General features: G+C 36.4%; 1 protein-coding gene across 2 annotated transcripts in view; it reads right to left on the reverse strand.

Moving 5' to 3' along the window:
• Positions 1 to 3,865: 3,865 nt before the first annotated feature.
• Positions 3,866 to 25,553, reverse strand: part of MRPS35 (mitochondrial ribosomal protein S35) — a 42,331-nt gene continuing 20,643 nt past the window's right edge. The window contains exons 6-8 of one of the 2 annotated variants that reach the window (XM_030830491.2): positions 20,573 to 20,682; positions 18,870 to 18,939; positions 3,866 to 5,013 (exon numbers count right to left, since the gene is read on the reverse strand). In XM_030830491.2, coding sequence (XP_030686351.1) covers positions 4,744 to 5,013; positions 18,870 to 18,939; positions 20,573 to 20,682 — 450 coding nt within the window. In that variant the 3' untranslated portion in view covers positions 3,866 to 4,743. The remainder of the gene's footprint in view (positions 5,014 to 18,869; positions 18,940 to 20,572; positions 20,683 to 25,553) is intronic. The other variant, XM_030830492.2, reaches the window with a different exon arrangement.

Below are 25,553 nucleotides of genomic sequence, written 5' to 3' on the forward strand. Positions count from 1 at the left end.
TTTCATTTATTTCTGATCTGATTTTTATGATTTCTTTCCTCCTGCTAACTTTGGGGTTTTTTTGTTCTTCTTTCTCTAATTGCTTTAGGTGCAAGGTTAGGTTGTTTATTCGAGATGTTTCCTGTTTCTTAAGGTAAGATTGTATTGCTATAAACTTCCCTCTTAGAACTGCTTTTGCTGCATCCCATAGATTTTGAGTCGTTGTGTCTCCATTGTCATTTGTTTCTAGGTATTTTTTGATCTCCCCTTTGATTTCTTCAGTGATCACTTCGTTATTAAGTAGTGTATTGTTTAGCCTCCATGTGTTTGTATTTTTTACAGATCTTCTCCTGTGATTGATATCGAGTCTCATAGCGTTGTGGTCGGAAAAGATACTTGATACAATTTCAATTTTCTTAAATTTACCAAGGCTTGATTTGTGACCCAAGATATGATCTATCCTTGAGAATGTTCCATGAGCACTTGAGAAAAATGTGTATTCTGTTGTTTTTGGATGGAATGTCCTATAAATATCAATTAACTCAATCTCATTTAATGTATCATTTAAAGCTTGTGTTTCCTTATTTATTTTCATTTTGGATGATCTGTCCATTGGTGAAAGTGGGGTGTTAAAGTCCCCTACTATGAATGTGTTACTGTCGATTTCCCCTTTTATGGTTGTCAGTATTTGCCTTATGTATTGAGGTGCACCTATGTTGGGTGCATAAATATTTACAATTGTTATATCTTCCTCTTGGATCGATCCCTTGATCATTATGTAGTGTCCTTCTTTGTCTCTTCTAATAGTCTTTGTTTTAAAGTCTATTTTGTCTGATATGAGAATTGCTACTCCAGCTTTCTTTTGGTTTCCATTTGCATGAAATACCTTTTTCCATCCCCTTACTTTCAGTCTGTATGTGTCTCTAGGTCTGAAGTGGGTCTCTTGTAGACAGCAAATATATGGGTCTTGTTTTTGTATCCATTCAGCCAATCTGTGTCTTTTGGTGGGAGCATTTAGTCCATTTACATTTAAGGTAATTATCGATATGTGTGTTCCCATTCCCATTTTCTTAATTGTTTTGGGTTTGTTATTGTAGGTCTTTTCCTTCTTTTGTGTTTCTTGCCTAGAGAAGTTCCTTTAGCAGTTGTTGTAGAGCTGGTTTGGTGGTGCTGAACTCTCTCAGCTTTTGCTTGTCTCTAAAGGTTTTAATTTCTCTGTCAAATCTGAATGAGATCCTTGCTGGGTAGAGTAATCTTGGTTGCAGGTTTTTCTCCTTCAACACTTTCAATATGTCCTGCCACTCCCTTCTGGCTTGCAGAGTTTCTGCTGAAAGATCAGCTGTTAACCTTATGGGGATTCCCTTGTGTGTTATTTGTTGTTTTTCCCTTGCTGCTTTTAATATGTTTTCTTTGTATTTAATTTTTGACAGTTTGATTAATATGTGTCTTGGCGTATTTCTCCTTGGATTTATCCTGTATGGGACTCTCTGTGCTTCCTGGACTTGATTAACTATTTCCTTTCCCATATTAGGGAAGTTTTCAACTATAATCTCTTCAAATATTTTCTCAGTCCCTTTCTTTTTCTCTTCTTCTTCTGGAATCCCTATAATTCGAATGTTGGTACGTTTAATGTTGTCCCAGAGGTCTCTGAGACTGTCCTCAGTTCTTTTCATTCTTTTTTCTTTATTCTGCTCTGCAGTAGTTATTTCCACTATTTTATCTTCCAGGTCACTTATCCGTTCTTCTGCCTCAGTTATTCTGCTATTGATCCCATCTAGAGTAGTTTTAATTTCATTTATTGTGTTGTTCATCGTTGCTTGTTTCATCTTTAGTTCTTCTAGGTCCTTGTTAACTGATTCTTTAGACATTCTTTTAAAAGGTTATTTAATTTTCTTTCAAATATATACAAACTGAAGGTTTTCCAACTAGGGCTACCAAAAAAAAGAAGTTTTTTCTTCCTTGAGATTTCTCAGAATTTTATTTGTTCCCTAAAATTGATAACTGTTTTATAGAAATGACCATAATTTGGGAAAAACATCTTTACATTTGTAAGAAAACAAACACACTCCTTCTCTTCTTCAGCCCCTACCTTTGACCATCAGATAAACTGAGTAAACTTAGACTGTAGAGGTGACCTGAACAGTCAGCCAAGACAAAAACGACTGGGCCTAGAAACCATGTCCTTATTGGAAGCCAAAGGGACCAAAGAGAACTTCTGAATAGAATTTAAAACATTAAGAAACAAAGATCACAGGGCCTAGTCAACAACTAAGGCTAAGGTTGTTACCACCATTTAGGAAATAACCATGATATCGAAATTTTTCCAGCACTGAAACAGCCAGACCTTTGGGGAAAAAAATCTGTAATAGTCCAGTATTATGACACATTTACCAATTTTGGAAAGAAAATATGCAAAGAAAAAAACTAAAGCTCCTTACAATTAAGAAAACAGGTTTGTTCTATTTCTTAGTTGCCTATGTGTTTAAGCACCTTCTGAGCTATGAAATTTAAGAGTCTGAAGTCAGAAGTGATCGCATATCATCAGTACAGCAAAAAGTGTCCCCTAGAATCCTCATTGTAAGGATGAATATGATGTTCATTGTATACATTAGATCAATTAGAGCTTAAGGACAAGAGTCTAAATAATGACAAAAAATGCTGTTTAATTATTGCTAACATTACAATGACAGCAACGGTTACCCTTTTGAGGCAGTTTTGTATTAATCTTACAGCTCTAAGATTTTGCCATTAGGTGTCAATGCCACAGCCTTAGAGTCTTCAAGTCTTTGCTCGGCGTTAGCCAAACTGCAAAGGTTAAAAGGGCACAGTCTTCTACAAGACCACCCTTACTTGTGACACCAACTATAAGTTCGGGGGATGGGGAGTCCCCAAACCACTCTCGGGTTCAATAATTCACTAGAGGAATTCACAGAACCCAATGAAAGCTATTATACTCACAGTTACGGTTTATTACAGGGAAAAGATACAGATTAAAATCAGCCAAGGGAAGAAGCACCAAGGATGAAGTTCAGGAGTGTTCCGAACTCACAGGTTTTGGTGTCCTCTCCCCGTGGAAGAAGGATGCATTACTCTCCCAGTACCAATGTGTGACAGTATGTCTAGAGTATCGCCAACCAGGGAAACCTACCGGAGCCTCAGTGTTCTAAATTTTTATTGAGGCTCCATTACATTGGTATGACTGATCAATTACCTGGGCAGTTGATCTCAGCTGCTGGGTGGACTTACCAAGAAACTCAAAGCTCCTCAACCCTAAACACATGGTTGGTTTTCCTGGCATGCCTAGGACTATCAGGTGTAGCGAGCCCCACCTAAAATCCATTGTGACTGACTCCTGCCCTAACCAAAGACACTTCTATGAGGTATGACAGATTACCTCCCAGAAGCTGACGGGAGAGGCCAGATTCTCTTTGAGCAAGGTCAAATTCTTTATTACATATCATTACTCCATCTGCTTCCATCTTCACTGTATTATTACTACAGGACTGAGGACCCTAATCTACCACCTCTTTACATGTTCCCAGATGACAACCTCTCCTCAGCTTCTACTGTTTTCAGATGTGTCCTTATTCAATCCTGTTTCCACACCTGAGTTTTCCTCAACTCTGACTCTCTAAGAAATGTAACACTTCAATACACTTATGTATGCTTTAAACCTGATCTAGAAATTCAGTTGTATCTACTTTTTTATTCGCTATTTCCATCCAGTGGAATGGATGGAACTCAAGGCCCTATTGTTGTCCTTTATAACCTACGGACTCTTGGCCTTGCTAATACTAAATCATATCTTCAATTTATATAAATCTTTTGAGCAATTGTTCTGAAATTCATTTTGGCATTTTATGTTCTCAAATTCTGTCAAGCAAAATAAGTTTTAGGCAAATAACAGCCTCCATAATTCCTTTATTTCAATTTTAAATTAATCACTTGTCAACAACTTTAAGTGGTAAGAAATGACTTACAGATATACTTAAAAGTACTGAATTGACAGCTAAATTGAATGAAATGTTTCTTAGGGCAGTTATTTTGTCATTTACTCCAATTAAATTCAAGGTCTTTTTACCTCATCTCTTTCCTGGGCTGTGGAAGTTCTAGCTGGGGCATCCAGAGAGATGAATACCAGCTAATCTCCATTTCCACTTTTCTGCAAGCTTAGGCTTGGAGAAATGAGCCAAAGAAAATGGAAACCAGGATGATAAACAGAATTGAATCAACATAAAGTGACCCCCAAATAGAGGAATGGAACAAACTTTTAGGTTAGAAAATACTGCTAAGGACCTGCTTCTAATCAGAATCAGCATGTGCAAAAACTCACTAGGCAGATAGCAGTTATGTAGACAAAACACTGAACTTCAGTCAGGGGACTGGGTTCTGGGCCTAGCTTCCCAAATAACCAAAATCATTATTCAAAAGCAACCAAAAAGTACTAATCTGTAGGGAAAGAAATGGAGCAGGTGACAAAACAACGACATTGTATATATATGAATACTAAAGTTGTTATGGTATAAATAAAATCCAAACACTTTAGAACCAGAAGAAATCACAGAGATCGAATTAGTCTGATTGCCCCAGTGCATAAGTAAGAAACTTCTGAATACTGCCTTTGCACATTAGGATGAAAGGAATAATTTTAACTCTGATGTAATAAAACAATGGTTTTTTAACATCTTCAACTGTATATCAAATTAGATAAGGATTACATATATATCATAAAATTAATAAATCAAGGCAATTTTTCTATATAATTCATGTCAAATTTAATAGTCTCTTCACTGATTCTTTGTACTGAGAAAGGGTATTTTCATTGTCCCCTTCATTCTTAAGACTAACAACAGACTTTCTGTACTCTTCAACTTCTTCAGTACCAAGGAGCTCTTCTTTACTTAATTCCAGATCTTTCTCAGCAGCTTTAATTTGGAGAAGGGTTTCCAGGATGTTTTTTTCTGAGGAGCTATCTTTCCATACATACTCTTCCATGTCTGCTTCAGTCTTCTTTTTCTCCCATTCTTCAGTTTTCTGAAAGGAAAAAACAAGTTCTGAGTTCTGAAAATTATGACTCGAAGTCTGGTCCACACTCTGTGTGTACACCTTGCCTGACCTCCCTTATCCAGCACTGCTGTCCACCTGCACCAGCAGCTTTGGGCTGCACACTCTGTCACATGAGCACCTCGTTACCACTCACTAATTCTACCCACATAATTTACACTTTATCTGCCCTGCAAATTGCACTTACAAAGCAATACTGCTTCCCAAAAGATGTAGAAAACTCACTCCCTGCAACTTTCCAGTCCCTAAACTCTAACTCATCAAACATTTCAAATTTCTGAGGTTCCAAATATGAGAGTTGAAAGGAGACTGTATTTACCTCTGTAACATGCCTCTGGGAATGACAGGGAAGACCAATTATTACAATAAATTTAAAATATAAAGTTTATGTGAGTTTTAGTCATAATGACTTGATAAATTCTGGAATTTTGTCTTATTATCTTTATTTTCTGTTCCTATAATGGAAACAATTTTCATTACTACTTACTTTTTCTTACAAAAATTATTACCATGTTATTTTAGGGAACACTGGTAGGTTTTAGATTAATATAATTCAGATTTATGATTTAAATGAAGATGTAACACTGAAAAAAATCAAGCAACACAGCTAATATGTAATATGCCCTGGTTCAGAGAAGTGCTGAATAGCAGCCACATTCTTTCCAAATTAACACATAACAATATTCTGAGCCACAGGCTATTATGGAATGATCCACTAGTCTTACAACTTTGGAAGGTGGTAAACCCTTCTAAATTATAAAGTTTTTAAAGTATTAAAAGTGAGGCAGATTTGTAAGGCTGTCAGAAATAATATTTTAACTCTGAAAACTCCTCTTCAAACAGACCACAGCTTGAGCAGACAGAGCTCCAAGGCTCCTCAGAGCCAAGTGAGCACCAAGAAGGGGGCAAACGGTCTCCAGCCATGCCACCCTCCCATCCCCACTCCCGCTCCAAATGCCCACGAAGATAGAAAAGCACTAGAAATTTGTCCCTCAAAGGATAAAGAGGATCCCCACCAAAGGCAAACAAGCCACTGCGGAGGCCACCGACTCAGCAAACCCCATTCGGATCACTGAAGCCCAGGAAAGGAGCTCCTCCACCACAGAGACCCACAAGAAGAAGAAACCCTCCTTTAATCCTTTAAACTGTGTACGCTTTCCTTTAAGAGAAACAAACTGATGTAGGGTGTTTCCTCAGATCCCAGATTCCTGAGCCAAAGTGGGCTCTCTGTACTCGCAGCTCCCCTACGTCTGCCCCACCTCCCTATACTGAATTTATGGCGGAGGACAATGTTCCAACTTACATTCTAGAAACATCGTATCTGGTTGAGAATCTGCTCTGCACCCTCTTTTTAGCCAGTAGGGAGGCTTTCGCTTGGCAAGGGGTCAGGGATAATATGAAATAACTTCCTGTTATGCCCCGCCCCCAGAGCCCTGTTGCAAATAACTCCTAACAGCCAAACTCTGAATCTGTACATTTAAAAAAAATAACTGACAAAATTACCCCACCATACCTAATTCTTACTGTAATATATGAGGAAGGAATAAATGTCAGCCCCTTAAAAAAAAATGTCCGAAATTAAATATATCACCGGCCTATCTACTCCTGCCAATGGTTTAAATGTTCAAGACAATGTCATAGTTTCTTCATAATTCTAACTTACAAGTGAAATAAACTTAAGAGGTCAACACATTTTATAAAGCATTAAGTAAAACAGTCACTCCATCTCATTCTGAACTGTTAGAAGACAAGAATTAAGAGACCTAACTGTTTAAAAAATTATGTTTCACCTAGGTGTTTCTAGATTTTTAACTGACTTGAAATAGATGCTTAATCAGAGGAGATAACCAAAGTAAATCCACTAACAATTTTCAACATTTTTTATCTTCCCCTTATATTTGACATATACAATTCTACATTGGTTTGCCAAGGTGTGTTCATAGGTATGCCATGATATTGATTCCCTGAGCACCCAGGTGCCACGTGAGCCTGGTGCAGCAGGGGCAGCCACAAGCATCCTCCCTCCTTTATTTATCTCAGCAGAGAAGTTTTGTGTGTGCAGTGACATGAAAAAGGTTAGGAAATCCTAAACTACAGGATAATGCACATTTATACTTACTGCTGTTCTAAATAGTCTTTGGTAAGGGAAAGTCACATATTCTGTGAAGGGCATGGCTTCCTACCAATCCTGTACAGATACAATGCAGTGCTGGGCTTCAGCAACAAGCCAAACAAAACTCTAGTTTTCTACATATTCTAGCTTTAGGATCCAAACTCTGCACAACTAAATATAAATTCCAAGATAATAATAGTAACAATCTCCCAAACTGAATACTTACTATATACCAGGTACTTTAATACTTACATGTATATATTAATTATTTAATATAATTCATATTAAGACATACTGGGTTAGATCTTGACAGCTCTACAGATAAGAAAACTAAGTATTACAGAAGTTAAATAAAGGGGCACAGTCACCTGGGAATGTTTCAGATTTCAGAATTTTTGTATTTTAACTTGTAGTTAATGCAGCATGCACACAGTAAATTTCGTAACATCTCCAGAGGTCTATGGCAGCACCCCCTAATCAAATATATTACTACTTTTCTAGCAACATGTATGAATAGTCACACTAAATGGGATTAACAAAGGCTATAAATAGCTTCTCATCCATTCAGAGTTCATTTTGCCACCAAATAAGTTATGAAAAGACTAGCAATTTCCAAAGCTTTTTTCATTTCAGAATTACAGGTAGAGGGCTTTATATCTGTGATTCCGTCAAGGTCACAAAGGGAGGGGTACGGCACAGTATTTACCATGGGCTTTGGGGTTTTACAGAACTGAGTTTAAATCCTACCTTCATCACTTACTACTGTGATAGGCTTGCATTTCTATAAGAACTGACTCCCCAGAACTGTTCTGAGGATTAAAAGAAGGAATAGCTACATACTTAAGAGTACCTGGCTCATAATAAACACTAAATAACCATCTATTACTAATATCACAACTTATTAAGAAGCAGAATAAATAAGAGTAGGATTCAAACCCTTGCTGGCACACCTCCAAAATCTATGTTCCCATGTCAAGGGCGCCACTACCACCATCAAGCAATAAAGCGAAACTTTAAAGGTAAATATAAACACAAGAAGTGTCCAAATGTTTTGCCATCATTATTCCCACTCACAAAATCATATGACTGATATTTATCAAATGTAGATTAAAAAAATACAGAAACAAAAGGTCTTTATCACTGATAGGTAATATTTTTCATGCTTATTACTTCTTGATAAATGTTATCACTGATTAGATTTAATTTTCTCAGTTAATAGCGTGTTCTTAAAAATAACTGAATTATCTCCAGTTTTCCAGCAGTCTCCTTTGGGTGAAGGCTTTTTATGTCTAAGCAAATGTAGAAAACACAAAAACACACACACAGAGAATTTACCTCTTATAAAGACCTGTCTCAAGAAAAAGAAAGCTACTTTTTTGAAGTCCTATGTTACATGTATCAATAAAAAAGATCTTTAGAATTTCTGTTTTTCAAGCAGGAAAAATAAAGATTAATTGTTAGCACTATATTTCTCTTTTGAGGGAAATCTTTTATAGTCATTAATATATAAGTTTTCACAGACGGCTGCCATCCAAATGGGGCTTATCATTGAAGAAAGAACAGAGCTAAATGGAAGAGCTGTTGGTTTAAATGATATATTAAGATGCAATCCCAATGGACCTTTCATAGGGACCTCTTGAATTCTGGCTGCCGGTTCGGTATGGCTAATGGGAGGCACCAGCAAGACACCTAGAGAATGATGGAGAGTGAGGTCAGGGTTGTCCTTCCCAACTCTCTCCCTGATGGGGGGATGCCCCACAGTTCTTGTCAGGTGGCCCATCCATACAGCTCTCTCTCCGGTTCTGCAGCTCCTCCCTCCCCTGCCCCTTCAGATATGCGGTGTGATGGCACCCCACTCTCACCACCCCTGAGAACTGCACCCTCACTTGTTTCTGTTACTGAACCTTTGTAAAATGTCTCCTTAATAAAATATCCTGAAAATGAAGAAAAACAAAAAAGCAATTCCAAAATCATCTTCTAGTAATGATAAAAAGGTAATAATACTGTATATAATGCTTGTCACTTGAGAATATTTTTCATATAAGAGGTATAAATATAAAATCCTTGAGGGAAAAAAACTCCAAATTTCTTTCTTTTAATTTTACATTAAGATTTCCACTTTCAAATAGGATGTAACAGGTCACAGGATGCCTCTGCTTTGGCTACAACTGGAAAAAAGCCAGGTAATCAATATACCAGAGAGTTTTATTTTTTTAATTTTTAAAAAATTTTATTTTATTTAATTTATTTATTTATTATTTATTTTTGGTTGTGTTGGGTCTTCGTTGCTGTGCGGGGGCTTTCTCTAGTTGTGGTGAGTAGGGGCTACTCTTCGTTGCAGTGTACAGGCTTCTCATTGTGGTGGCTTCTCTTGTTGTGGAGCATGGGCTCTAGGCACCCGGGTTTCAGTAGTTGTGGCACGCAGGCTCAGTAGTTGTGACGCACAGGCTTAGCTGCTCCACGGCATGTGGGATCTTCCCGGACCAGGGCTCGAACCCGTGTCCCCTGCATTGGCAGGTGGATTCTTAACCACTGCACCACCAGGGAAGTCCCACCAGAGAGTTTTAGAATCAATTCGGACTAGATCAATGTGAATTCCAGGCTGCAAGCACATGGGGAGCATCCTTCTGAAAATCCCTAGCCATTTTCTTCCCTGAGTCCATTTTCCAATTCTGTATCAGACTGGCCCTTGGCCCACACAGAAGAACTCTACTCGGGAAAAGAGAAATGAGCAAGGTTTGAGCTGTTACCCAGGGCTTGTATGACAGATTGGAATTGAAGAGCCCCAAACATGACTGGTTTTAGCTCCAGGGCTACTTATGGGAAGCTGGGGAGGCTGGATCAAGCTTCTGAAGAGCAAATCTCCTATAATCTCATAGTGTTTAGGAGACAAGGTCCTACTAGAGGGAGGAAGTCCTATTTCACACAACCAATCTCCCTCTCAAGACATCTTCCAGATTCTGCTGAAGGGCTAGAAGTTAACAAGTTAAGCTCAAAACTTCTGAAGAGCACAAGTGACTCTTAAGCAGACTTTGAGATGTGGAAGTGGACTCACCAAGTTCCCAATCAAAATGCCTGAGAAGAGACAAAGGTGAACTAAATCTTAAAAAACTGTAACCCAGCCCTGCTCCAGCTCAATTCTGATTGCATTAAAAAGATAAGCCCCTGATCCTCTCTGCCCAAGAGAAAAAAGAGGAAATTCTTTCTGATGGATGACATCAATTGGAGCTTCTATGGGTCTTTTACATACAATGTCTGGCATGCAATAAACAATTACCAGACACTTGAGACATTTGAAGAAAATAAAATTAATCAATAATTGTGATATTTGCTGCGTGTCCTTCTAAATTCATTTTTTTAAAAAGCACAGCTATGATTACATTTCATTTATAATTTCGTACCCTGACTTGTAATTCACTGCCAAATTTTTATAGCTTCTGAAATTATACCCAGGATTGAAGTGGGCAATTGTTTAAGAGTTTCTTTTTTTGTACTGTAGTTGACATGTATTAATTTTAAAGCATAAACAATAACATATTCAAATTACTGGGGGGGGGGCAATTAAAAATACCAATGTAAGCTCAAACTGATCACCATTCAGGCAGTTTGATTAGTTTGTAGACTTCAATTTTAATAACTTTACTATTAAACATTTACAATTTCACCGTTTAACTTATGTACGTACACAATAAATATACATATATACAGCCTCTTTTCTTCCCTGCCTACCATGAGAGAACCTGCTCTGACTACAGCCCTAGAGGAAGGAGCCTTCCATCCCACATGATCCTGTTCTCTTTTCTCCGCAGCTGGCTCAATTATTTACTCACTCATTCGTTCACTCAGTACATATTTGTTACACAACTACTGTCCCAGGCACTGTCTTGCCCTAGAACTGCCAATCTAGCAGGAAACCTAGAGTTGAGGAGGAATCGGGCAGATGAAGACTGTGATCCCAGTAGAGGAAGAGCATCCATAAAGGCTGGAGGCAGGAACGAGCTAAGGACATTCAGGCCTGAATGAAGGCCAAGGTGAGGAAAGTGGCATGGGATGAGTAAGCACCTTACATATATTAATTCATTTAACTTTCATAACAACCCTATGAGGCAGTACTATTACTACCTGTTTTCAAATCAGGAAATTGAAGCCCAGAGCAATTAAATAATCTGCCCCAAATCATACTGCTTCTTAGTGGTAGAATGTGTTCCAAGGAACACAGAAACACGGAAAAAAGAACAAAAGAATAACTTAATTTGACCCTATCATCTTTTTTCTCCTTGTAAGCATGAATTCAATACAAAGAAAAACACAATAGCTGCTTCATGCAATGGTCAGTGAACTCCAATCTAATAGAAAGCAAAGAAGTATCTGTTCCACTAAATATACAAATGTGTCACCTTCTACCATCTTATTTATAACTCCCTTTGCCTAGAACATGAATCACAGTAATATTCCACTTCTCATGATTACAAGTAAGGCATTGTGCTAGATGAGGAAAAACAGTTTTACTAATTAAAAAAATTCAAGTTACTTGAAAATCATAAAAAATAGGAAAAAGTAAATATCCATAATGGATTAAAAAGCTACTGCCAATACTTTTAGTTATCAAAGCTAAATTTTTAACTGAGCATGTCAAGGAATTCAATTCAAATCAGATCAGTTTTTAAAAAATTTACTGAATGCTGATATGCCAGACATTGTACTAGATGCTGGGAATATAAAGATGAATGAAATACACAGTCCTGTCCTCAGTGACCTCACAGTCTAATGGAGCTGGGCAGACATGTATACAGGCAATTACCATAAAAGCAATAAAAGGAATGCTAACTGACAGAGGGAGAAGGGAAAAAGGATGGGAAGAAACATCTGAGACAGGTTACATCTGAGGTGTATTAAAGGATTCCTATGAATTTGCAAGTCTGATCAATTTGAAAAGGGATTATAAGCGAAGAAAACAGCATATGCAAAGTTATGAAAGAACACATTATGTTCATTATGGTACAGGATACATAACCTACAATTCCTGAGTAGCTGGTAATGAGGTGGTAAATTGCTGTGAATAGACATACTAAGTAGTTTAGATTTTATGCTAGGTAATGGGGAACCACTGAAGGATTTTATAAAGGGATATTTTATAAAGGGATATGATATCTTGCTAAGAGTAGCCAATATTATCCTACAGATTCCATTAACATATTAACATTGTCAAATATAAATTAGCATCATGAATTAAACTCATAGAAGCAAATGTTTGTAGAGAACTTCCAAAATAATATAGCATTAGAACACTTTTCCTTTAAATATTTGAAAAAACACATAATCAAATGAAAAACCTGACCTACATATAGCCCAAAATCATACATCCATGAAAATTAAGTATCTCAAACTGCTGCCAAGATATTTCTTAAAATTTGGGCATAATTATTGATTATTAATAATTTTATTAATAGATCATTAAAAAGTTACACCAGTAAGCTAATTATTGCTAACATCTAACAAGTATGCTACATTTTAAATTACTGAAAAGGGAGTTTCTTTGTTACTCTGTCACTTTACTTTTTAAGTTGAAAACCTACTTCAAAAGTCCATTTTTGGATCTCCAAAAGAATAGACAATGTTTCAATAGCTGTTATTAAACATTTAGTTTAATATTATTAAATGTTATTAAACATGTAGTTACCTAGCACTGACCCAGATATTCTGAAGAACAAAATACAGTAAGATCAGATGCATGTTAATGAGAGTCTTACAAGATTAGTTAAAAGGACAAAACATACAGGGAAAACAACCCATGGAACATGGACTAAGGCAACTTTTGTAGTCAAGAAAATAAGACAGTATAATTTGCCATCTATGCAAAGTAGGAGTCAAAGAATAAGAGGCTCAAATATATCTGATAAAGGATTAATATCCAAAATATATAAAGAACTCATACAACCCAATAGCAAAAAAAAAAAACAAAACAAAACAACCTGATTAAAAAATGGGCAGAGGATCTGAATAGACATTTTTCCAAGAAAGACATTCAGATGGCCAAAAGGCACCTGAAAAGGTGCTTAACATCACTAATCATCAGGCAAATGCAAATCAAAACCACAATGATACCGCCTCACACTCATTAGAATGGCTATTACCAAAAAGACAAGAAATAACAAGTGTTGATGAGGATGTGGAAAGAGAACCTTTGTGCACTGTTGGTGGGAATGTGAAGTGGTGCAGCCACTATGGAAAACAGTATGGAGGTTCCTCAAAAAACTAAAAATAGAGCTACCATATGATCTAGCAATTCCACTTCTGGGTATTTATCTGGAGGAAATGAAAACTCTAGCCCGAAAAGATATCTACACCCCCATGTTCACAGAAGCATTATTTATAATAGCCAAGACATGGAAACAACCTAAGTGTCCATGAATGGATGAATGGATAAAGAGTAAGTGGTGCATATATATGCAGTAGAATATCATCCAGCCATAAAAAAAGAAGGAAATTCTGCCATTTGCGACAACAGGGATGAACCCTGAGGGCATTGTGCTAAGTGAAATAAGTCAGACAGAGAAAGACAAACAGTTATGATCTCACTTATGTGTGGAATCTAAAAGAACAGAAAAGAAACAAAAAAACCCTGAACTCATAGAAGCAGAGAACAATTGGTGGTTGCCAGAGGCTGGGGGTGGGAGGTGGGTAAAATGGGTGAAGGTGATCAAAAGGTACAAACTTCCAGTTATAAAACAAGTAAGTCATGGGGATATAATGTACAGCCTGGTGACTACAGTCAAGAATGCTGTACTGTATACTTGAAAGTTGCTAAGAGAGTAAATCTTAAAAGTTGTCATCACAGGAAAAAATTTTTTTATTAACTTGTGTGGTAATGGATGTTAAGCTGACATATTGTGATCATTTTGTGTTTTATATATATATATACACACACACACACACACACATACACACAGAATCATTATGTTGTATACCTGAAAATAAGATATTACATGTCAATAATATCTCAGTTAAAAAAAAGAGGTTCGAGTGGGTATCAAAGCCTTGAAGGAGGGCTTCCCTGGTGGCGCAGTGGTTGAGAGTCCGCCTGCCGATGCAGGGGACGCAGGTTCGTGCCCCGGTCCGGGAAGATCCCACATGCTGCGGAGCGGCTGGGCCCGTGAGCCATGGCCGCTGAGCCTGCGCCTGTGCTCCGCGACGGGAGAGGCCACAACCGTGAGAGGCCCACGTATCACCAAAAAAAAAAAAAAAAAAAAAAAGAATCTAAAAAAAAAAAAGCCTTGAAGGATATACAAGAAATAAATAAGTAGAGAAAAATAAAAAATTAAATAGTAAATTATATAACCTTTATAACGCTTTTTATAATATTTATTACTAAACCAACTTGCTTCTACTAGTGTTCCTCAACAGAAGAGACAGTGTTTTCTCCTTAGGTATTAATCTTCATATCCAACAACACCAAGCAAATAAGAGGCAACCAGTAAACATTTGCTCATCAATCAATAAACAGTTCATTTTAATGAAAGCACACTTAATATTTGCCATGAGGATGGTTTACTCTTTCATAAACACTAAAACACTGAAAGAGGTGCCTTTTCACACACCTAGTAAAATGCTACTACATCAGTTCAATATGTTCACAGCCTGGCTCTGAATTATTTTTCAGTCTCATCTCCTATCTCTGCCCTGTTGGTCGTGTACCCTGGCCACACCAACTTCTGCCTGCTCTCTAAACCCACCAGGCCTAGAGTCCTTCACCTACTGCACACTCCTACTCATCTTCCAAAACCAGTCACCACTTCCATGATGCTTCAAGGGAGAATTAATCCTTGTATGCGCCTCTCACAGAACTATGTTCCAACCTCCCTTACCTAGTGAAACAGACTATATTATAACCACCAAATCCCTCTAGGAATAAAGGTACCTAAAACAGAGGCTCATTCATTTTGATAATCCGAACGATACCTATCACTGTACCTTGTAAACAAGAACAAAATCATTGATGAATGCTAAGAAGAGAAAACAATAAATGTCATTCAAGCATTCTCTGATAACCTGGAAATCTATGTGTATGTGAGCACACACAAAAGATCACTATGAACTCATAAACCACTAGACTAAATGGCAATTATGGCTCTGCAAAAGGATTCATCATTTTTATCAGAAATACTTGCAATAAGGTCCCCTGTAAAAATAAACTATGAGTATAAAATTATCCATTTTGTTACATGACTTTTCAGAACCACTTTAATACAAACCTAGATATGTTTCTGACTGGCAACAAGACTATCATGAAGTCCAAATTCGACAGCCAAAAATTCAAATTTTAAAAAGCAACCATTAGTAATTAAATATCACAATCACCCAAGAACCCCTTGAATCTGATTTCAGATCTCTACATTTTCTAAAGCAAGTGTTTATTTTCTTTCCTCCACCACTGTCTGTGTTTTAGTCTATCGTTTGTGCAAGTCACTTTGTAAAATGCTTCATTCAATCATCTCTTAACCAACTCACTTGTGGAAGGTTTAAAGAACAACATGCAACAAAGTTAACATTTATTATCAGTTGTGTCAGAATGTGAGTCAGATACATGTTGTAAAAATTCAAATACAACAGGGCACAGAGCTGACTTGATCTGCATAAAGTCTTTGTCAAGTTAACTGTGAGCTATACACAGAAATTGGAAATAAATGAATTTGAAATTCTACGATAAATCTTTCTTCATTTTAGTAGTTAACAGTGTTAACAGCCACCATTTAATGAGCACCCACTATTCACCAGACATTTCACATAAATTCTCCCTGATCTATCCAAAAGCCCTTAGAAGAAATCTGAGCCTGACGTTAAAAGGATGGCCAAGGTTACACAGGTAACAAGTAGTGGGATTCAAATCCAAATCTCAATGGTTCCAAAGATTAAAACCTAATTCACTTCTATGCCAACATTGTGTAATACTGAAATATTAAACCAAATTTCTACACGTCTTTTTGCTTCTTTGAACAGCTGAAGAATAAATGGCTTAATGTATATCTGTTTCTCAGTACCTTCTTAGCACTGCAATAATCATTCTGTGAAGCATTACTAAGACTCTATGCCTGAAGTCTATGCTCTGTGAAGTCTATGCCTTTTGAATATGTAAATTAATAAAGAAAACCTCAGTTAAAGTTAGAGTTGGCAATGGCCTGTAGAGGGAGGTCTCATGCATTCTCACACTCCATTATTTGCATGCACTGACCTTCACTTTCATGCCCCACTGGAAGAAGCACACCCTGCACTCTCAAACACATAGTGCAACTACTTTACAATCCCAAAGGAAGAATTTCTCCTTGCTCAGCAACAGCCCAGGCAATGAGAAACATCTCAGCTCCGCAAATGAAGACATCACCACCCTAAACTCCTACTTTCCTCCCTTGAACTTTCATTTAGAACAGCCCCTCCCAACTCCCTCCTTTTCCCTATAAAAACAAGCTCCCTTTTCTTTGTTCTCTGGACTTACCTACAGTTCACCATAAATTGCATGTTCCAAATAGCAATTCTTTGCTGTTCCGGAATAAACCCATTTTATTGTTTTAGAAGTCAACAACTTCTACTTTAATAATTCTATATAGTTAAACTGTTTTGAATAGCACACTACAGTAACTTTCTTATACTGGTGTAAATGCATACCTTTTCAGAGAAGTTTCAGCATTATGTTACATAAAACTACCAACTACTTTCTCTCAATGCTACTTAGAGGTAACCTCCACAGAGCTTAGCTTTTAGGTTTTAAATGCTCTGAAACTAGCCTTAAAAATAAAGGAATGAATTAAAAGGGGCTCTTTAAATATTTGATTAAATACCAGGTGGTAACATCAATTTCAAGTATGAATTCCACGCTGGTGAAGAAAAAAGAGTTTCAATTCAATAAAAATTCTGTTCCACCAGCTCTGCAAAATTTCATGGCTCATCTGCATTCTCTTAAAGCTTCTTCACTGATGGTACTTGTTTAGAAAGGATCAAGAGCCAAGTTTAATATAGGAATTATTTAATTATGTTTAAGACAGTTGTATGTGGCTACTTACTCTGGCATCAAAGTAATTAGCATTAAGATCAAAGGCTTCTTGCATGAATCCAGAATACAAACTTGTTTGGATTTTATGTCATGGAACCATAGAAAGAATCCAGTAAGTCAACTTTCACTGAATTTATTTACGCCTGTCATTTCCTTTGGGGCAAATTCATTTTACAGGCTGCTGACAAAATAAGAGACTCAAAACTGGTTGGCTTTTATTGTTTGGTATTAACTCTTTAAGCAGCAGCCATAGAGCTGAAGCTAATTCAGCCATTTTGCTGGTTCAAAAGGGAACTTAATGACCTCAAGCCAAAGGCATTTATAAAATCAGTTGACAGGAAAGAGATTAACTGCTATTATGATGTCACTCCTGAAGCTAGGAACTAGAAAACCGCGATGAATTATGATAATTAGAATACCTCAAAAGCAGAGAAGAGCTACCAGCTACTTTCTGTTCTTTACTAACCTCGCAACAAAGTTTTATTTTTTTTTAAATTTTCCACTCATCCCCTTGTGCTACAACTGTTTTATTATTAACATCAATGAAATTTGTAAGAACGGCTGTACATGTTCACAGAATTTCTTAGGGATGAAAGGAGATTCCAAAGATCATCTAATGCAACTAACTAACATCCAAAGAGTACGTTCCTTTTGTCATATCCCCACTAAGTAGCCAATGGATGGAACATCTTCTACCTATTAAAGCAGCCCACTCCATCTTTAGATGAATCTTGTAGAGAGATTTTATTCCGTAAATAAATCTGTCTCACTATTGCTTCTACTTTGTTGTACCCTTAAAAGTCATGAAAAACAAATCTAACTCTCATTTCATATGAAGTCCTTTGAGCATCTAAACAGAGTGACTCTTTCTCCAGCTACCCCCATTCCTTCAAATGTTCCCAACATGAAATGCTATTAAGTTCCATGTCTATGTTGGGCAAGCTTCAAAAATTTTAATATGTGTGCATATCTAAAATTATTTTAATTTTTTAAAATATTATATAGAACTGTGAGTTACCAAAACATATTAGTTATCAACTTTAAATGAGGTGATGCTCATTCACAGCAAAATCTTCCTCATAAATGTGTATATTTATACTAAAACTCAATAAATTTAGTCAGACACAAGACTGTTTTTATACTATTTAAATAATTAATTGCCCTTAATTGTCTCTAATGTATACCAGTGAAATGTTCACATGAAAGGCTATTTGATAACTAAGATTTTAATAAACATTTAAAGTAACTTTCTACAAAGTTTGGGAGCTTTGTTCTATAGTTTATTTGAATAACAGGATGAATTATATAGTTCAAGTAATATAGATGATGATCTCCCTTCCATAACATTGACAACTTTCACCTAAAGTCATACAAACAAACAAACAAAAAGTAAAAAATTCTGAATTTTTTAGCCTAAGTCAGAAACTCTGAACTTTAAAGGCTTTTTAGTCATCTGATTTCTGAAGGTCCTCAGATGGACTGAAATCTATTTCAAGATCCTCACTTTCAATGTCAGTAGGAGTTATCTATAACATTTCACATGTCCTTAGCTTAAATAGTGGTTCATTAAACACTCATCTGAGTGCTGGCTACACAGACTGTTTTGAAAGGTTAACATATCCAAATTACAATGACAAAGTTATTAAACATTCATACACAATCACTTACCCAAGACTCATGGTATAAAACTGTTAGTAGATACATTGCATAATCATAATTCTGTCTCTTTAAGGGGCACCTTTAAAAGACAGAGAGAGGGAGGAAGTCAAAATTCTAAAAATTCAGTGCATGGAAAAATTTGCAAAGTATACAAATACAAAGGATAACTCATATTCAGGAATTCCCTATCTGACTTAGGAAAATTCCGTTATTGGAATAAAAATGATCTATGTAGTTTATGACTTGAGGATATTGAACACTGATGTTATTTTTACTTTTATTTAGAGGATATCTTTGCTTTCATCACTAACAAAGTTATTTATATCTGATAATAGCTTTACACTATTTTTAATATGAATGTGTCCAATCCAAGTGTCCTTCACGATCTCAGGGCTAAGTGTCTGCGATGGTGTAAACATACCTGCTGAGTTCATTTAAAGAATACAGAGAGACTGATGCTAATCTAAACGTTCACCCTGACTTCCCCAGAGCTGATTCTTTTAAAAATGAGCTACACTACACAATGCTGTAATTTTTTGCTATCATATTTAAAATGGAACTAATGACCTAATATTAGATAAAATTTCTACATAATAAGAGCTGGCATTAACTTTTAGGCTAATAAAATAATATAGAAAAGGAAATAATTACTTCTAATTTCTTTAAATATAAAATTATCATATGAAAATTGACTTTAACTGGACTGTTTATTCTGTACTTAGGTTTAACAGTCCTCTATTCTATTAAGTTGTTACCATAAAACATACACACACACACACACACACACACACACACACTGACACTTATAAACTTAGCAAAAAAAAATTATCAGAAACTTACAGAATTTCTAACAATAACATTTTAAAAGTATTTTTAAAAATTGCACAAACTAAAAACACAGCATTATTTTACATTCTCTAAAGCTAAAGCTAGCAAAAAGATATTATTCATAAATTTCAAATTTATTTCTCCTATATGGTAATAATCTAAAATCACGGTTCCCAAGCTTTTCCCACCTCCACACTGTTGCCATCTCTGTATGTATGTCATGCTACTCCTTTATACCACTAAGAAGCAAAACATAAAACCTAATTGATATTGACACCTCCAAATGCTTTGAAATTAAGATAAGGAGGGAGAGAGGGTATCTACCCACTTATTTTTCTTTATATTTTGACATAATTTTGAAACAACCAAAGAATAATTCTAGAAATAAAATAACCATTTAGCAAAAACATACCAATAGCCTTTCTTTACCTCAAATGACCTAATTTATAAATTTATATACAATAAATTTAATACTGCTTTTACAAACTTCTATGCTAGCACTGAAATTCTGCTTAGTTACAAAAATGCCTTGATAAATTAATTTCCATATTTAATAATTTTGATTTTGAAATATAAGATTTCTATACTTTGACTTTGCAGAAACCTGTTTAAGTATTACTCACTGGCAAGTCATTCTTTCGTTTCCGTCTAACATCTCCCCTGAGTTTTACATACACAAATATATTAAAAATAACAATTTAACTCAGCTAGGCAAGCCTCTCCATGCACATAAAGATCACAGCAACAGGAGGCTAGCGTGAGGATATTAAAAATATGAATGAGACAACTTCTCTGACCTAACAGGTTAATACAAGGACTGCCAGGGGACTGGAGGACAATAAAGCAACACATGTGACAGATCTGCTGAACTTTTCTTCCTTTACCTATCTGTCTTGATGGTAAGCACATCTGTGCTCTTGCAGTATCGATCTCCTACAAGTTTAATAAGTTTCTTCTTTGCGTGATCATCTAAATTCAAACTGGAAAGTTTAACCTTAAAAATACAAGAAAAAAATTTTTTTAATTACTTTATAAACTTTGTATAATGAGAAAACAGTGGGAAAATTACTTACACTAACATTAAAAAGAAACCAAAAGAAACTTTATCAAACTCCTTCCTTTACAGAATTAGTAATTCACAAGTATCATGAAGCCTGATCTTACTCATGGAAAAAAAGAAGCAGGAGCAAAGTGTTTGGAGTTCTTTGAAAGTTCTGGGCATTAGTACCTTTCCTAAAAGAACCAATGACATGTCTCTTAAATAAATGAAATGACAGTGCTTATGAGTATTACCAACTAGTAGAATTCAACTCAATTAGTGTCAGTAAAGCTGTTTATAAAAATAAATGGATGGGGCTTCCCTGGTGGCACAGTGGTTGAGAGTCCGCCTGCTGATGCAGGGGACACAGGTTCGTGCCCTGGTCCAGGAAGATCCCACATGCCGCAGAGCGGCTGGGCCCGTGAGCCATGGCCGCTGAGCCTGCGCATCCGGAGCCTGTGCTCCGTAACGGGAGAGGCCACAACAGCGAGAGGCCCGCGTACCGCAAAAAAAATAAATAAATAAAATAAATGGATGAAACATAGGGGCTTTAAGAATTTCTACCATGCAATTATGAGACCCATATCACTGCAACAGTTTAGGGGCTTTTATTTTATTTATTTATTTTTATTCTTGGCTGCACTGGGTCTTCGTTGCTGCGTGCAGGCTTTATCTAGTGGCAGCGAGCGGGAGCTACTCTTCGTTGCAGTGCGCAGGCTTCGCATTGTGGTGGCTTCTCTTGTTGTGGAGCACAGGCTCTCGGTGCGCGCGCTTCAGAAGTTGTGGCATGCGGGCTCAGTAGTTGTGGCTCACGGGCTATAGAGCACAGGCTTAGTAGTTGTGGCGCATGGGCTTAGCTGCTCCGCGCATATGGGATCTTCCCCGTCCAGGGATCAAACCCATGTCACCTGCATTGGCAGGCAGATTCTTAACCACTGTGCCACCAGGAAAGTCCCAGGGGCAATTATTTTAAAAGCTACAGATGTCTCGTGGAAGCTAGAATACAACATCCATGAAGGGTCAAAACATTTGAAATAATTCAGCTCAACATTTCTCAAAATGGTAATACTAGTCCCACAGGCTGCTAAAAAGAATGATTTCTTTAAAAAGGCTGTTTCTATTGAGTCCATTTAGGAAATGTTGAGTTAAACTGGGTTCTTCACAGTAGGATTTCTTAGAGGAGGCAACATGTTAAAGAGCATGCTGAATTTCAAGATGCAGCATTGTTATGTAATAATTCCAAAATTTATTTAACCTCAGATTCTACTTTTCAAGGGACAATTCATGAAATTAGTCTTCCTTAAAACATACTTTGGAAAATGCTGGAATAAATGAACATACTTTTTAATTTGCAGAGAATTATGGCTTGGGCTGAAAAGTATTATCTAGAGATGAATAGGACTGATCCAGGAAAACAGGTTAGAGACTACAATACAGGTAAATAAGGTAAACAACAGACTAGTTTTCCATGGAGAGCATTAAGAATAAGCAAAATCAGAACTGTATGAAAAGGTTAAATAAGATTTTGAAATCCCACCTATTTCTGCCCTCTAGCTTCAATAACCCTGCATTTCACTCAAGACAACCATAGCATAAGAGCTTATTTATTTTCCCACTAGACTGCAAACCCTTGAGAGTAAGAACAATAACTGTCTTGTTCCTGGCAACGACCTAGCACCTAAAAAGCATGCAACATATTGGCTGAATGAATACACAAATTTAAAAAAGGGAGGATATGTTGTTTCTTTTTTAAGCACAGTGAATTTTTTTATTTGGATAGAAAAAATAGGAAATAAAAAAATAAATATAAATGCACTCAAAGAACATTAGTAAGAACACTGATATTAAATATCAATCCCACAGGTAGGCATGTGAAATTACCACAGTTCCCTGAAAAGAATTTATGTCAACAACCAGGTTATTAGCTTGATGGATAAAATAAGCAGTTTTATGATGACTCTGATTGTTAGCAATATGGAGAATTACCTATAAGAAAGTCATAAAACGTACCTACGTTATGATCATAATTATGAAAATGTATGTATATCTGCATGCATACAGATACAGTACAGAGAAAGAAACAGATTTTACATTCAGATACTGAACAGGTAGTGATTTTCCCTTTTAAAACTCTTTCAATAAAATCATGATGTTTAACAATACATTTAAAAATTTACCATTTAAAAAATTTGTGTTCTAGTTTTTTATGTAAGAAGCAGTCAAAAACATGTGGCAGCAATGCTGATCATTACTGTGGCAACTGTTTTAAAACTCATTGTTCACATTAATATTTTAATGGTCAAAAATTATATAGTTTTATGCCAGAAGCTCATAAATATTGCAGAAACAGCTGTGCAGTGCACTCACGCCACCTGCTAGCACTCAAAGGCACTGCAAAATTGTAGTCTTTAACCTGGACTAGTATTCTTACATTTAAGTTGAGTGACATTTATTTGTCATTCTTTTTCCAAAATTCAAAAGAATCCTTAGGGCTTCCCTGGTGGCGCAGTGGTTGAGAGTCCGCCTGCCGATGCGGGAGACACGGGTTTGTGCCCCGGTCCGGGAAGATCCCACATGCCGCGGGGCGGCTAAGCCCGTGAGCCATGGCCACTAAGCCTGCGCGTCCGGAGCCTGTGCTCCGCAACAGGAGAGGCCACAACAGTGAGAGGCTGGCGTACCACAAAAAAAAAAAAAAAAAAAAGAATCCTTAGACTTTACTTTTTTCAAGTTACTGTATTTTAAAGAGTCAACACTGTACTATTAACATTATCCCCAAAACAACGTTCACATTTCAAATCATAGTTATAGGTGTATCTTCAAATGTCTCATTTAAAAGAACTACATAAATTGAAAAATGTCTAAATGTGTAAAATATTTTCTTCATTTACAAGAATATGCAGTTAATTAAAGAACTATGGTATTACACATAAGACAAGAATTGGGTTTGATGTCTAGATTTGCTACCTATCAGATAAGTGACCTTAAACAAATCATGTGATCTTCCTGTCTGTTTCCTCATTTATAAAATAGAAAGGATTCACAGAATTTTTGTCAGGAATAAATGAGATTAAATAGAAGAAAGCACTTTTTCTTTTTGTATTTTCTCATCTTTTTTTTTAATTTTATTTTATTTTTAACATCTTCATTGGAGTATAATTGCTTTACAATGGCATGTTAGTTTCTGCTTTATAACAAAGTGAATCAGCTATATACATACATATATCCCCATATCCCCTCCCTCTTGCATCTCCCTCCCACGCTCCCTATTCCACCCCTCTTGAAATCCTATACAAATATGTTATTTTTAATTCTGAACTACTTTTATGACTATCAAAAAATATGACACCAACTTTCCTTCTCTGAATTTAAAATTTTGAGCATCTCTGAATATTATTTTATAATATTTGATTACCTTCACAGTACTGCATTAACTCATGCTGGACTACACATGGTTTAGTCTTACTGTTTTACCTACTTTTACCCTTGAACCACATGACACAAGTCTGGACACCACCCCTGAGCCTCAACCGTCAGCAGGTAGAGTGAAGAGTCCAGAAGGGCCGAAAGGAGTCAGGCAGAAGGGATACAAGGGGTCAAGGAAGGTATGGCATGGTGGCATGAGACAAAAAGGAGACAAGCAGGGATGGCAGCATGATATAATAAGTGGTAACTGGTGGCATACTTTAAATAAAGTGTGAGAGTACTGAAGACAAAGGCCCACAAAAATTAAGACCAGAAACATGAATTAGAATCTAGGATTCCTAGGAATTCCCTGGTGGTCCAGTGGTTAGGACTCGGCGCTTTCACTGCCTTGGGCCTGGGTTCAATCCTTGGTCAGGAACTAAGATCCCGCAAGCTGCGCAGCACAGTCAAAAAAAAAAAAATCTAGGTTTTCTGAGTTCAGACATTGTTTTTTGTCATAAAACAGAGCTCAACTGTTTGCTGTTGCTACCATTATTATTAAAAAGAAGTAACATTTATTAGGTTCTTAAAAATGTATCAGGTATTATTATTTTATGATAGGGATACTCTATTAACCTGTGGAATGATATCAGCAAAGTAGAATTTTAAGTTCTTTTTCTGTTTTCCTTTTGTTGATCTATATTTTATGAAATGTATACAGTAAATCTGTATTATCTTTTGTGATTTTAAAATATTTTCAATGTCTCTAAATACATAAATATATTGCTATGATATTTAAACTGTCCTATGGAATTGAAAAAACACTGGAAAGCTTCATAAATTCATTTCATAAAGATGGTACAACCCTGATACCAAAACCCAAAGAAAGAAAATTACAAATCAATTATGGCTATATTACTGAAAATATTTCTAAAGCTTAAAGTTTGTCTATTTGTTAGCATATAATGCAAAGATGGTTGCAGAGATTTTCAACATATTTTTGCAGCACACTTGGAATGTTCCAATTTAAAATACAGATTACATGGAATGGAGTATGAAAATGAACTTTTTGCACTGGAAGGCCCCTCAGAAAGGTGGGCAGTCATCCTCCAGGATAGGTGAATCAGAAGTACATTAGTCAGGGCTCCCTGGAGAGATGGCTGATTCTGGGAATGGTACAAGGAATATATAAAATGAGCTAGGAGCATTCTGTGGAGCCAAAAAATAAGGAAGTGTTTAAAAAACAAATGACGGGGCGTGACAAAGGAGCAGAGGGGCCAGCTGAAAGAGTGCCCAACTACCAAAGATGAAACAATCTGAGCAACAAAATATTAAATCTGAGCAACAAAAGTATTATTGGACCATAATCCAAAGGATAAAGTAAAAATCCATGAATCCACACTGATACAAGTGACTGAGTAAAT

This window comes from Globicephala melas, chromosome 10 (genome assembly GCF_963455315.2).
Source record: "Globicephala melas chromosome 10, mGloMel1.2, whole genome shotgun sequence".
In the NCBI taxonomy this organism is placed as follows: Eukaryota; Metazoa; Chordata; class Mammalia; order Artiodactyla; family Delphinidae; genus Globicephala; species Globicephala melas.